The 15,123-nt window shown below is 40.5% G+C and overlaps 1 protein-coding gene across 2 annotated transcripts in view; it reads right to left on the bottom strand.

Annotated features, from left to right (window-relative positions):
• Positions 1-15,123, bottom strand: part of Pdpr (pyruvate dehydrogenase phosphatase regulatory subunit) — a 42,484-nt gene that overhangs the window by 17,191 nt on the left and 10,170 nt on the right. The window contains exons 4-11 of one of the 2 annotated variants that reach the window (XM_051201755.1): positions 10,331-10,412; positions 10,075-10,238; positions 8,955-9,076; positions 8,163-8,280; positions 6,623-6,772; positions 5,451-5,643; positions 2,342-2,466; positions 114-269 (exon numbers count right to left, since the gene is read on the bottom strand). In XM_051201755.1, the coding sequence (XP_051057712.1) occupies positions 114-269; positions 2,342-2,466; positions 5,451-5,643; positions 6,623-6,772; positions 8,163-8,280; positions 8,955-9,076; positions 10,075-10,238; positions 10,331-10,412 (1,110 nt within the window). The remainder of the gene's footprint in view (positions 1-113; positions 270-2,341; positions 2,467-5,450; positions 5,644-6,622; positions 6,773-8,162; positions 8,281-8,954; positions 9,077-10,074; positions 10,239-10,330; positions 10,413-15,123) is intronic. The other variant, XM_051201756.1, reaches the window with a different exon arrangement.

The following is a 15,123-nucleotide window of genomic DNA, read 5'->3' on the forward strand; positions in this document are numbered from 1 at the left end:
AATCCTATCTCAAAAAACCAAATAAATAAATAAATAAATAAATAAATAAATAAATAAATAAATAAATAAATAAATAAATAAATAAATAAAATAGGCAGACAGATACTTTTTACCTTTATTGGGGGGAACAAAGTACTTTGGCCTCTCAAATCCATGTTTCTCCATCCATCTGGCTCCTTGAGCATCCAGCCGGTCATAAAGAGGAGATGTACGTAACTGTCTCCCAGTCTGGAAGTCCCATCGAGGAACCTTCAGATCATATATCAGAGCTAGAACAGAATAAGCATAGTCTGTCAGCTGGACCTGGCAGCACAAGCCTACAATCCCAGAGACCTGTGTGGTTAAAGCAGAAGTACTTCAAAATCAAGGATGACCTGGGCTAGGTTCCAGCCAAGCCAAGCCTGGGAAATTTGTGGTGGTCTGAATTAGAATGGCTCCCAGAGGCTCATATATTTGAACATTAGGTCCCCAAGCTGGTGGAACTGTTTTGGGAAGGATTGGGAGGTGTAGCCTTGTAGGAGAAGGTATGTAGGAGAAGGGGCTTTTTGAAGTTTCAAGCCCACACCATGCCTGTGTCCCTCTGTCTCCAACTTGCAGATAAAATAAGCTCTCAGTTACTGCTCTAGTAACAATCCTGCCTGCTGCCATGCTCCCCACCATAATGGTCATGGACTCACCCTCTAAAACTGTACACAAGCTCCCAGTTAAATGCTTTCTTTTATAAGTCTCTTCATAGAAACAGAAAAGTAACTAGGGCAGCAACTTAGCAAAACCCTGTCTCAAAGTAAAAACTCAAAAACTAAGCAAAGGACTGAGGCAGATATATATATGCCTAGTATGCATGAGGCTCTCTGGTTCAGTCCCCATTAAAAAAAAAAAAAAAAAAAAAAAAAAAAAGAGGTGGGATAGAGGCTGGAATGACTTCTTAGCAATTTTCAGCACTGGTTGCCCTTCTAGAGGACCTGGGTTCATTTTCCAGCACACACATGATGGCTTACAACTGTCCTTTACGAGTCCCTGGACTCAACTGTCAATACCACCCAGTGGAACACGTCTAGTTCAGAAGAAAGAACAATTGTAAACACTGGCCTATAAACACCAGCCTATAAACATGCTCTAAAACACTGGTAAGCAATTTATATCTGTTAACATTTTTAGTTCCAAATTAATAGGTAGAAACAATGGGAGAAAGGTCATGGGGCTAAACCTTGCTAAACTCCAAAGCACAGATGAAGGCTATATCCAAAGGGAACACAGGTGATTTTTTTTGTTTGTTTGTTTGTTTGTTTCATTCTGTTTCTTAAGAAAGGGTTTCTCTATTTAGCCTTGGCTGTCCTGGAACTTGATCTGTAGATCTGGCTGGCTTCAAACTCACAAACTCACATTTTATTTTTGAAGCCAGGCATTGGTGGCACACACCTTTTAATCCCAGCACTGGGGAGGCAGAGGAAAGCAAATCTCTGTGAGTTCAAGGACAGCCTAGTCTACAGTTTCAGGACAGGCTCCAAAGCTACACAGACATAAATAGATAATAAAATAAACAATAGATAAATAAATAATAATAAGATAAAATTTTAAAAACAGATTTTATTTTTGGAGCTGGAGAGATGGCTCAGCAAAAGAGCACTAACTAGTCTTCCAGAGGGACTGAGTCCAATCCCTAGAACCAATGTAAAGGTGGAAGGCAAACCCAACTCTACAAAGTTGTCCTCTGCCCCCCACACCTGCTCCATGACACATGTACCCCTACACACCAGACACAGAAATACATATTAATAAATTATCAGAATGGAAAGGAGGTAGGGAGACAGGGAGGGAGGGAGGGATGAAGGAAGAAAGGCAGGCCTACTAACATGCAAGAGGCCCTTAAACCTCAGTACCACAAAAAGAAAAAAACAAATAAAAAGCCAGGGAATGGTGGCACACAACATCTATACTCCTAGTACTTAGGAGATAGAGGCAGGAAAATTGGAGTTCAAGGCCAGCCTCACCAATATAGCAAGTTAAAGAAAGCCTGGATTCTATGAGACTCCTTCTCAAAATAACAAAAACTACCAAACCTAGGTGGGAAGTTAAGGCAGTACTCAAGGCCAACTGAAAAGGATTCTTTGCTAGCAACACACAGGATGCTGTTACATACTAGATGCAAGTCCTGTAAGCATTGTCCAGTGTAGTGAAAATGTTCTTAAGTGTCAGATGGGGCACAAGTCCCTATCCTCAGACCTAAAATAACCACATGAGAAACCCAATTCAAAGTAGTTATTAGAGAGGTAAAGGGAATCCTTGAATAGATAAAATAGAGCCACTGAGTGAGATGCAATTAGAATAAAGGCACACTTACGCATGACTTCCATGACCCGGTGGCGCAGAAAGGTGCGGCTGCTCTGGAGGACTCCAAAGCGTTGTAAATCCAATTCCCAGACATTTTCAGTGGGATAACCATATACCATCCATTCAGCAAGGAACCTGTTTAAATGGAGACAAAAAGCTGTTGGGCCTCAGATAATACAGAGAACAATTCAAATAACATACAAATCAAGAACCAATGTGTTTGAGCTGTAAGATGGCTCAGTGGTTAAAAGCAATGGTTGCTTTTCCAGAGGACCTAGATTCAATTACCAGTACCCACATGGCAGCTCACAACTGTCTCTAACTCCAGTCCAGAGGATCCAAAACCCTCACATAGACATACATGCAGACAAAACACCAATGCACATAAAATAAATTTAAAAAACAAAAAGAAGCAGTGGAATCAAGAATATGTGTTGTCAGAAGTTGAGCAATTCAGCAATTCTGGGCAATTTCCTTACAATTTCTAAATGAACAAACATGGATTCAAGTATTGTTCTCACAGAACTACTATGAAGTCAGGGTCTCAATACATAGCCCTGTCCTGGAATTCACTGTGTAGACCAGGCTAACTTCAGACCCACAGAAATCTGCCACCTCTGCTTCATATGTGCTGGAATTACAGGCAAGTGACACCACATCCATCTTTTGAGGGTTTGGGGTTTGTTTTGTTTTTTGTTTGTTTGTTTATGTGATCACGTCCATCTTTTGAGGGTTTTGGGGTTTTTTATTTTTTGGGGTTTTTTTTGTTTTGTTTTTTTAATGTGTATGGGTGTTTTGCCTGCATATAAATTTGTGTACAAAACAAACACACAAAAACTGGTGCTTGCAGAGGCCAGGAGAGAGCACTGGATCTGCAGGGACTGGAGTTACAGATGGTTGTGAGCTACCATGTAAGTACTGGAATTGAACCTGGGTCCTTTGGAAGAGCAGGTGTGCTCTTAACTACTGAGCTATCTCTCTAGACTCTCTATGAAGATCTTAACTCTAATAATAGAATCCCTAGTGCATGTTTACAATATCTATTAGGAAATTTATGGTTGTTTTGTTTATAAACAATTATGTTTATAAGCATCTTTGCTTAAAATGTTTCTGGTAACTTCTGTATTCAGAGCCATTTGGCATACTGATGTCATGATTTTTCTTTTTCTTTTTCTTTTTTTTTTTTTTTGTTTTTGTTTTTGTTTTTGTTTTTCAAGACAGGGTTTCTCCATAGCTTTAGCTGTCCTGGAACTCACTTTGTAGACCAGGCTGGCCTCAAACTTACAGGGATCTGCCTGCCTCTGCCTCCCAAGTTCTGGGATTAAGAGGCATGTGCCACTGTCAGGCCTCATGATTTAATTTTTGTTTTTATTGTTAATGTGTGTGTGTTTATGATGGAAGCTGGCACTTGTGAAGGTCAGAGGGTAACAGTTCTCTCCCTCTACCTTTACATAGATTGCTAAAAATTAAACTTGGGTTGCCAGGCTTGTGCAAAACGCTCCTTTACCCACTTAACCATCTCACTAGCTCCCCATAGTCCCAGAAAAATACTTAAATTATGAAATACAGTTGATCCTTGAAGAGCACAGTTTTAGACAGAATAGGTTATCTGGATTTTTTAAATTGCTGTTTTGTGACAATTAGGTAAAAAATTTCTTTTAGCCTACAAATAACAAAAACATTGAGAGTTAGGAGAGCTAGAGAGATGGCTCAGTACATTAAGAGCCCACACTTCAGTCCCAGTAAGATTTAATACCTCTGGCACTCATGTACACATATTTATGCATACATAGTTAAAAATAAACTTTTTTTTTAAAAAAACAGGGTTTCTCTTAATTCCTTTAGAGTCTGTCCTGGAACTAGCTCTGTAGACCAGGCTGGCCTCAAACTCACAGAAATCCATCTGCCTCAGCATCAGTGCTGGGACTAAGGTGTGCACCACCAATACCCAGCAATAGTTGGGTTTTTTAAACAGTTTCTCACTCTTTTTGTTTGTTTTGTTTCTGTTTTGTGAGACAGGGTTTCTCCATGTAACAACCCTGGCTGTCCTAGAACTAGCTCTGTAGACCAGGCTGGTCTAGAACTCAGAGTTCAGCATGTCTCTGTCTTCTAAGTGCTGGGATCAAAGAAGTACCACGATGCCTGGCCCTGGTTAATCACTCTTTAACCAGGGTGAATGGAAATCACTGTTTAGTCCAGGCTAGAATCACTGCAATCCTCCTCTCTCAGTCTCCTAAAAGCTAAGATTACAAGTATGTGTCACCATATTCAGATGATCAACTTTTTTAAAAACCTGAGAATAAGGTCTCCTACACTGCTGAGAATGACCTTGAACTTCTGATCCTCCTGCCTTTACCTCCGAAGGGCTGGGATTGTAGGCATACAGCAAGGACAACCAATCAACTATTTTAAGTGTGTGGTTCAGTGGAATTAAATACCTCTACACTAATGTATAACCACTACCACAATCCATTTCTAGAACTCATTTCATCTTGCAAAGTTGGAACACCAGACCTATTTAACAGTAAGTCCCCACCTTCTCTTCCCCCAGCAAATACTATTTTTCTTTGTTTCTATGACTACTCTAAGTACTTCATATAAGTGGAATTGTACAGTATTTGTATCCTTCAGTGACTGGCTTATTTTTTATTTTTTAAACAGAGGTCTCACCATGTAGCCCAAGCTGTCGTGGAACTCTCTTCATGGACTAAGCTGGCCTCTGCCTCCTCTGCTTAGATTAAAGACATGTGGTATCCATCCACAGCTAAGTTTTATAAGTACCTGTTTTTAAACTAAAATTCTAATTGCCTAGCTTGATAGCCTATTTCACTTACCACACCCAACTACTTCTGACCTTTCACAATCAAAACACTAACATTTGTTACAATTGAAAAGTTAAAAAAAAAAAATCCACAGGTTCTGTGACTAACTAAAGGACCAAGTTCCCAAAGTAGGGAGAAAAGCCTCCCAAAGTAATAACTTTGAAGATAATAACCCTAGAATATTTATTACTATTAATATTATTATCTGGTCACAAAACATATTGACAACAAGTAATCTGAAAGGAAGAACCTAGCAAGCTGAGGTATCCACAGGTGACTCTATGGACAAAGACTTACTTTCCAGCTCCTCCACCCAACGACAGGCCAGCAGAGTTCATCCCTGCCAGGACAAAGTAGCCCTGTACTACAGGAGACTCGCCCATGATGCACTTCATGTCTGGTGTGAAGGTCTCAGGGCAATTCACCAACTTCAAAATCTCCAGAGTCTCCAATTCTGGCATCCTACGCAGGAGGGAACTCAACAGGGGCTCTGAGCAATCAAAACAAACCCAAACAGAGTCCTCACCTTTAGGGAATTAAATTTTTTCAAGTTCTTACACTTTTTACTACTCCTTCCAAAAAATCCTTTAGGGAAGATTTTTCTAAGAGTCATTTGGTCAGTTATCAGAAAGAAGAAAAATTGGTGGAATTACTGAACACATCTACAAAATGCCTGGCATTCAAAGTAAGAAAAAGCATACTCTTCAAAGATAAGGAGCTACAGAACACAAAGAAATACATGAGGTTCCAGGCAGGATGGAAACCACCTAATGTTTCCATGAAAGACAGCATTCCTATATTGAGACAGATGTAAAAAGCAGGTTTGCACCTTGCACTGTACTATCTCTGGCCACTGTCCCATGGGACAGCAATAGCAGATGGAAATGGAAGTAATGGCTGATGGGCACAAGGGTTTAAAGTTTCCCATAAGCAGCAGCTTTTTTTTTTTTTTTTTTTTTAAGTCCATCAAGGATGAGAGATGGTTATCCTTTCATACCCTTTCCATTTATAACCATGTAACTACAATAATTATTCAATAAAGACAATTAAAGTTATTAAGAGACTTAATAAAGACCACATTAGCCAAAAAAAAAAAAAAAATCTACTTTCACAATCCTCCTGCCTCAGCCTCCTACATGCTGGGATTACAAGCAGGTATACATCACCATGCCTGGCTAACAGTTCAGCTCTGTAGAAAGCTCTTCAATTTCATGTAAATCTAACCAACTAGTCTAAAGTAGCAGCAGTGATTCAAATAAATAAATGATGAGTCAAGTTTATTAAACAAGACCATAGACCCCTGAATCTAACCAGTAACCATAGCCTTAGATAATGCAAACTCAAGACTATTCTTCATGATCACTACTGTGCTTCTTGGAGTTGTCTTAAAGATTACCATGAAAATACCTGGAAAAATATAACATCTTAGAAAAGTAGAAGGCATTGTTGTCATAGTCTACTTCACATACCAAAGTGATCCCAATCTTCCCTTAGGTTCTGAATTTCCAACTGGTTCTTGCCCTCAGTGAAAATAGGTTTTGGGTTCTTCTCAAATCCTCCAGACAAGATGCCCCCCTGCCAGTTCCTAATGTAAACTCTTCCATCAGCATCCACAACAGCTGAAGAAGAAATGACAAGGAAGGAGGGTGAAGAGAGAAACAAGGGGTTAGAAACCAGCCAGACTCCTGGATGGAGAAAAAAAGAAAACCCTCAGGAGAGACTTTACCAACAGTACAGCATCCAATAAATTCAGTTATCCATTAGTTTTAAAATACCATTGGAGGGGGCTGGAGAGATGGCTCAGTAGTTAAGAACATTGGCTGTTCTTCCAGAGGACCTGGGTTTAATTCCCAGCACCCACATGGCAGCTCACAACTGCCTGTAACTCCAATTCCAAAGGATCTGACACCCTCATACAGGCATACATTCAGGCAAAACACCGATCAATGCTCATAAGATAAAAATAAATAAATAATTAAAAAAAATAACCAGTGGAGGTCATGAGGGAGGATCTTCCCACACAGGACTACAGATGGCTTCTCTGATTATCCCAAACATTACTGGAAACCTAAAAGCTTTGCCAACACCTCACAACCAAACTATAGTACCAGCACTGTGCCTAGCCGAAGTCTAACAGGAAGGGACATGCAGAGTTCATTCTCTGAAGTAGTACCAAAAGCCTTCTAAGCTAGGCATGCCTGCCTCTGCCTCCATGCCCACAAAACTGAGCCAGGACTATGCAATGAGACCCTGTTTAAAAAAAAAAATACAATAAAGATGGGCGGTGCTGGCATACACATTTAATCCCAGTACTCAAGAGGCAGGGGAATCTCACAGTTTGAGACCAGTTGGTCAACACAGTGAGCTCCAGAACAGCCAGAGATACATAGAGAAACCCTGTCTCAGAAAACAAAAAACAACAACAAAAAAATAAACCCCACCCTTTCTCCCTTTGTTGGTTTGTAACAATTAAACTAAGTACATGGCCTACCTATGCACGAATTTATCTATTTATTTGTTTGTTTGTTTTTAGACACAGGGTTTCTCTGTGTATCCCTGGCTGTAGACCAGGCTGACCTCAACTCAGAGATCCATCCACCTGCCTCTGCCTCCTGAGTGCTGGGATAAAAGGCATGCACCACCAATGCCCGGCTCTACCTATGCACTTCTACATTCAAGTTAAAAATTCAAAAGTTATATTCCTAATTCTCAATGACCTCTATAGGAGCTTAAAATTAGCTTGTAAAACAATAACAATGAAAAAACAAACAAACAACAAAAAAGCCCTTAAGGGAATGTTTGTTTTGGCCATCTTTTCCTAAGAAACAATCATAGAAAACTTAGAATTGGAACCACCTCCCTGTAACATGCTCCAGAAAAGAAAAAAATTCCTCTAGGCATAGTGTGTCCTTAATGAAAACTCCTCCTTTCAAAGGACAGGATACCAGCAAGGAGATTATAAAAAAAAAATAAAAAAAAAAAAAAAAAAAAAAAGGTACAAGTCCTCACTTGGTGTGTTGCTCTGCAGAGGGGTTTCCCAGGGACGAGTCAGAAGGTAGAAGTGCTCACAGGCATGTAGCGGGATACTGACCGGCTCCTCGTTGGACAGACCCAGCTCGTATGCCCACTACAATGGACAATTTGTGGGTGGGGAGAGGAACAGAAACACAGATGAGCAAGTTAAGCCTCTTGAATTAATTTCAAGTGGCTCCTGAGTGCTCCTGTTACAGCGTCAGGTATGGGAAGTCAAGTTCAGCCTGTTTTATCTGGTTCAAGTATTTGAACAGGGAGCAACACTATACTTTTTAAAGCATAAAATCATCTTTTCAACGAAAAGAAGATGGATTTCCCAATCAAAAGAGGCCCTATAAATAAAATGCCTGGTATCAACTAGAAACTCCAAATGCCAATTATTAAATAAACTTTATATAGCAGAAAGTATTTCCTACATCTCCTTTAGGCTTTAATGTAGAAAGCAATCTGCCTCAGAAGTAGAAGTAACTTACATTCTAGAAATTGGATCCATGGTTCTGATATTATACTTGAGTTTGTAAAATGAAATGTAACATCACATAAATTTAGTCTAACACCATGGATTTATGTTGATGTCTATTTGGTGGTCTTCTGACTAGGATGGCACTATTTTACCCAATGTGGAAAGCTATCTGTATCTGAGATCTACATACAGGTTTCTAGTTTAGAATACAATTCTGGATTACCTGGTCCACATCAGCAGTGTATCTCGACACCAAACAGTCCAAGTTAAATGAAGTAAGAAACCTAGTACTGTGACCAACCTACCTGACCAGCACAGTTGACAAAATACTGGCATTCAATTTGTCCTTTATCTGTCTCCACTCCAGTAACTTGACCTTTTTTGATCAATACATGAAGAACACTTGTCCTGTCATAAATCTGAACACCTGTCCCAAAATAAAGAAAAGAAGGCAAGTTATTAGTGGACAATGGTGGCACATACCTTTAATCCCAGTACACAGCGACAGAGGCAGGTGGATCCCTTAGTTCAAGGCCAGCCTGGTCTACAGAGTGAGTTCCAGGACAGCCAGGGATACACAGAGAAACCCTGCCTTGGAGGAAAAAAAAAAGAAGGCAATTATTTGATGTTACAGAATTAAAGTCTCTGAAACAAATTCTTTACTCCAAAGGGACACTGAGTCTGTGCTTTAATATTAAAAAAAGTCAGCCTGGAAATGGTGGCACACTCCTTTAATCCCAGCACCGGAGAGGCAGAGGCAGGCAGATCTCTGTGAGTCTGAGGGCTCCAAAGCTACACAGAGAAAACCTGTCTCCAAAAAAAAAAAAAAAACAAAAAACAAAAAACAAAAAACCAAACCAACAACAAAAAAAAACCTCAGCACAGTATGGAGACTACACCTGTAATTCCAGCACCAGGCCAGCCTGAGCTAATAGTGAAACCCTAGTTTAAAAAAAAAATCTAAGGCAAGGAATACAGTTTAGTAGTAAGCACCGGCCTAGCATGCCCAAAGCCCTGGGTTCAATCCCCAGCTATAATGAATCATAAAGTCTATGTAACACTGTGGAAATTAGTAAGTCTTTTTTTTACTCTAGACCACATTTAAGCTATAAGTTAAACTCTAGCCTTGGCATGTCTCAAGTCCAGGGGCAGGGACTCTCCTAAGTCTGGTTTGTATTAATCAGCACAAGCAGTCCCTTAGAACAGAACAACAACAAAAATTTGACTCTGAGGAAAATATTCAACAGAGCAACTGAAAAATAATGCAGTGGTCAAAACCAAAGATACCTGATCTCCATACCTGAGCTGCTGTTGTTACCTTGCCATGACACACTCTCTTAAATAATTTCTTCTTCCCAAACCCATGCAAAAAATAACAAATAAAAACAAACAAACAAACAAACAAAACCACAAAAACCCACTCACCATTCTGGGAGGCAGCACTTGCCAGGGCAAGAGCCACATCAGCAGAGGACACTACTGCATCCTCAGGAACATGCATGGCCCCCACCAGATCATGCACATTGAGGAGAGGGTGAAGTTCAGCCACTTTCTTCGGGGAGATGATCTCAGAAGGGATACCTACAACACTGCCACAGAACACAAGGACGAAGACAATAATGGACTTTCTGGCAGAGGTCAAGTGGGTAAAGTCAGGAGGGTTGTCTAGTCTCCTACATACTTCAGCCTTGAGTTGATACGCTTCAGAGAGATCAACCGGTCCTGAGTTTGGGCCAGAGAGATTGAGCCTGTCCTTAAGTAACCTGTAAGAAAAGTCAATTAAATGAGCAGTCCAGAGGACTGGATCCACTAGATTTACATGTTAGGCCTATTGTGATTCCTAGGGCTTCCACTCACTATCCTTGAGTAAATAAATCTGCTCCCTTCAGGCTTCTTGCAAAATTCAAAAACATACCAGAGGTATAATTACTCTTCAGCTCAGTTTTGTGAGGGTCAAGTGGAATTTTAACATACAAAAGCATTCATGGGCTGAAGAGATGGCTCAATGGTTGGGAGGACTGATTGCTCTTCCAGAGGACCCAGGTTCACCCACATGGAAGCTCACAACTGTCTCTGACTCCAAGACCTGACACCCTCACACAGACAAACATGCAGGTGGGGTACTAATGCATATAAAATAAAAATAAACAATTAAAGAAAACATTCATGATAATAATGAAAGCTATGGCTAAAACTCTTATTAGGACAAGAACGCTTTATTCCTTTTAGATATTTCACCTTTTTAGTCTTGGTGAGGGTACATGCTTTGGTAAAAGCCATTTCTAACACTGGTCACCAAACAGTTGGATCCCCACTCTTTCCCCAGTAGAGCCAAATAAGTTGTAACCTAAAAACAGCCAAGTGAACCTTCTTAGGACATTCAGTCTTGAGCAAGTGGGTGATTGACTGCAAGACTCTCATGTCCTGCAGAGGCAGTAATGTTCTAGGTAACTCATTCCTCTTCTCTATGTCCTGGCCTGCTAGGCTGTCTACAGCTCTAAGTTTTGTGGAATTAAGTTATTTAATAAGTTGTGATTCCTCTTGGGTGAGAAGGTCTTCTGAAACCAAGACCCAATCCTATCTCTATAGTTCACCTCCTTCCATATTCATTTTTTCCTTTTCTTTTTTTCTTTCTTCTTTCTCTCTCTCTCTTTTTTTTTTTTTTTTTTTTTTTTTTTTTTGCTATGACTTCAAAGTACATTTTTTTAAAAAAAAAGATTTACTTATTTATTATGTACACAGTGTTCCGCCTGCAGGCCAGAAGAGGGCGCCAGATCTCATTACAGATAGTTGCTGAGAATTGAACTGAGGACCTCTGGAAGAGCAGCCAGTGCTCTTAACTGCTGAGTCTTCTCTCCGCCCCGCCCCCCCTTTTTTCCTCCTAAAATTTTTTTGCTTGGCATTGGTGGCATACACCTCTTAATTCCAGAATTCAAGAGGCAAAGGAAGGCCTCTTTCTGAGTTTGAGACCAGCTTGATCTATAGAGCCAGTTCCAGGACAAGCTCCAAAGCTACACAGAGAAACCCTGTCTCAAAAAATAAAACCAAAAAACAAAAACAAGTAAAAATTTTATAGCTGAATCTGATAGCACACGCCTTCAATCCTAGCACCTGGAAGGAGAGGCAGGTGGATGGATCTCTGTAAGTCTGAGGCCAGCATGGTCTACACAGCAAGTTCGTTCTAGTCAAGCTACATAGTGAGATCCAGTCTCAAAAAATCAAAACCAGGCTGGGCATTGGTGGCATGCACCTTTAGTCCCAAACTAGGGAGGCAGAGGCAGGCGGATCTCTGTGAGCTCGAGGCTAGCCTAGATTACAGAGTGAGTTCCAGGACAGGCTCCAAAGCTACAGAGAAACCCCGTCTTGAAAAAACAAAAAATTAACTATTAATGTGTGTACATGATGTATATGAGTAGATATACAGGTGCCACTGCATGCGTGTGGAGGTTAGAGGACAACCTTCTTTTGGTTTGTTCTCTCCTTCCAGTATGGGTTCAGGGGGCTGAACAGGTTGTTCATCTTTCATGGCAAGTTTTACCTACTAAGCCATTTCACCAGCATATCAGCCTATTCTCTCTCTCTCTCTCTCTCTCTCTCTCTCTCTCTCTCTCTCTGTGTGTGTGTGTGTGTGTGTGTGTGTCATTTTAGAAAGATTTCAAGTATTTCAGCCTGTCCCTGAATCCCTGATCCTCCTACCTTTACCTCTTAAGTACTGAATTTACAAGTTTGTACCATCATACCTGGTTTATGCAGTGCTGAGAATCAAATCCAGGGCTTCATGAATGAGAAGCAAGCACTCTAAATGATGTGAGTTATGTGCAGAGTCCTGTTTGTTTATTTCTTTTGTTTTGTTTTTACCTTACTTTAGTGTGACAGTTACTGACCTGAAATACTGTTTGTCTCTTCCTATCCTTCAAGATTTTGTATCTGAGTACACAAATGTTAAAATGATTTTTTTTTTTTTTAAATGGAGCTGAAAAGATAGCTCAGCAGTTAAGAGCCCTTGATATTCTTGCAGAAGACCCATGGTCAGTTCTAAGAAGCCACATGTTCCCTTGCAACCACCCTTGCTTCAGTTCTAAGAGATCCAAAACTCTCTTTTGGCCTCCACAGGTACCAGGCACATACATGTACATACATAGTACATATATATTCATACAATGTGGTGGTTTCAATGAGAATGGTCCCCACAGGCTCACATAGTTGAATGTTTGGTTCCCAGCTGATAGACTGATTAGGAAGTTTGAGAAGTGTGGCCTGGTTGGAGGAGGTGTGTTACTGGGTTGGGCTATGAGGTTTTAAAAAGAATCCACACCAGTCTTAGACTCTCTGCCTCCATCTTGCAGATCAGATGTAAGCTCTCAGCTACTGTTCCAGTACCATGCCTGCCTTCCCCTATGCTTCCTCCCATGCTGATCATGGACTCTAACCCTTTGAACTGTAAGCAAGCCCCCAATTAAACAAAATTACCTCGGTCATAGTGTATCCTCACAGCAATAGAACAGTAACGAGGACATACACATAAAACGAAAGTCTGTTTTCAAGACAGAGTCTCATTATGTTGGAACTCACTATGTAAAGCAGCTGGCCTTAAACTCACTGAGATCCACCTGTTCCACCTGTCTCTGCCTCCTGAATACTGGGATTAAAGGTGTGTGCCACTACTCACAACTATGTATGATTTTTAAAGCCAAAATAATAGAAAGTAAGACTTAGAAATGTCACTACCATTCCTGATTGCAACAGCTGTATCCTGCTTCACACCTACCAGTCTCAGTAGTTTTATTTTTCTGTATTTCTATTATGAAAAAAATCAGCAGACAGAGGCTTTAAATATATTTATTTAGGGCTGGAGAAATGGCTACAGTTAAGAACACATACTTCTCTTCCAAAGGATCTGAGTTCAATTCTTAGCAGCCATATCTGATGACTCACAACCTCCTATAACTCCAGGGGATCCAACTGCTCTGCCCCCTGTGGGCACCTGCACTCATGTGCAAATAGCTAAACAGAGATACATAAATATATGTAATTTTTAAAAATGAAAATAAGTCTGGGTAGTGGTGGTACATGGCTTTAATTCCAGCACTTAGGAGGCAGAGGCAGGCACATTTTCATGAGTTTAAGGCCAGCCTGGTCTAAAGAACAAGTTCCAGGATAGCCAAGGACAGCTGTCTCAAAAATCCAAAAATAAATAAATAAATCTCAAACATGTGTATGTATTTAGTGTAGATGCACACATGCCATAGTCTACACATGGAGCTCTGAGTTGATCTTCTCCTACCATGTAGGACCCAGGAACTAGACTCAGGTCATCAGACTTGGAAGCAAGCACATTACTCAGCTATTGTACATCTCTGAGTAAAAACTATTAGTTTTAATTTCTATTTTCTTCATTGCTAGGTATCAAACTCAGGGCTTCCCATATGCCAAGCAAAGACTCTACCACTGACCTATATCCTCATCCCAAAAAGCTACTAGCTTTCAGTCATATTGGTTTCATTTACTTGACAAAATTCTGTCACATAATAATGGAAAGACTATGGTTGTGAATGACACATATCTCTAATCCTGGCACATAGGAGGCAAGAGATCAGTAGTTCAAGGTCATATTCTTTTTCCTTTTCAAGATTTGTTTGTTTATTATGTATGCAGTGTTCTGTCTGCATGTATCCCTGTAGGTCAGAGGAGGGCACCAGATCTCATTACAGAAGGTTGTTAGGCACCATATGGTTGCTGGGAATTGAACTCAGGACCTCTGGAAGAACAGTCAGCGCTCTCAACCACTGAACCATCTCTCCAGCCCCTCAAGGCCATATTCTTCTCACTAAATTTAAATTATACAGGTCTTCAACTTTACTAACAAAAACCGACCAAGGGCTGGCAAGATGCTTCAGTGGTTGTAAAAAGTGCCTGCCATGCTAGCCTGGAAACCCGAGTTAAATTCCTGGAACCCACAAAAAGTTGGACTCAATGGCTAGCATCTGCAAGTCCTGCATGCCTATGGCAAGATGGGAGGTGAAGACAGGAGAACTGCCCAGAAGCCGGTGAGCTAGCTAACCCGGAGTATGCAGAATGGCACCAAGAAGACACCTGCCTCAACAAATTGGAAGTTTCCTCTGACCTCTGTATACTCACAGGCACATTATAAATGCAAATAATAAAAAAAGTAAAAATAAAAAAACAGTAAAATGGTAGTTTACATATGTATACTGCCTTTCTACAAATTATTACATTTTTATTTATTTTTTTAACAGGGAGCTTATGTATGCCACAGAACTTTTGGGTGTCAGTTAGAAAACAACTGTGGAAGTCATTTCTCTCTTTCCACCATGTGGGTCCCATGTTTTGAACTCAGGCTCTCAGGCTTGACAGTGAGCATTTTACCCACTGAGCCATCTCACCAGCCCACATGCATTCTTTAATAGAGAATCTCCACCACTGACACTCCCAAGCTTCCTTTCTCTATATCGC

Source organism: Phodopus roborovskii, unplaced genomic scaffold (genome assembly GCF_943737965.1).
Source record: "Phodopus roborovskii unplaced genomic scaffold, PHOROB, whole genome shotgun sequence".
Taxonomy (NCBI): Eukaryota; Metazoa; Chordata; class Mammalia; order Rodentia; family Cricetidae; genus Phodopus; species Phodopus roborovskii.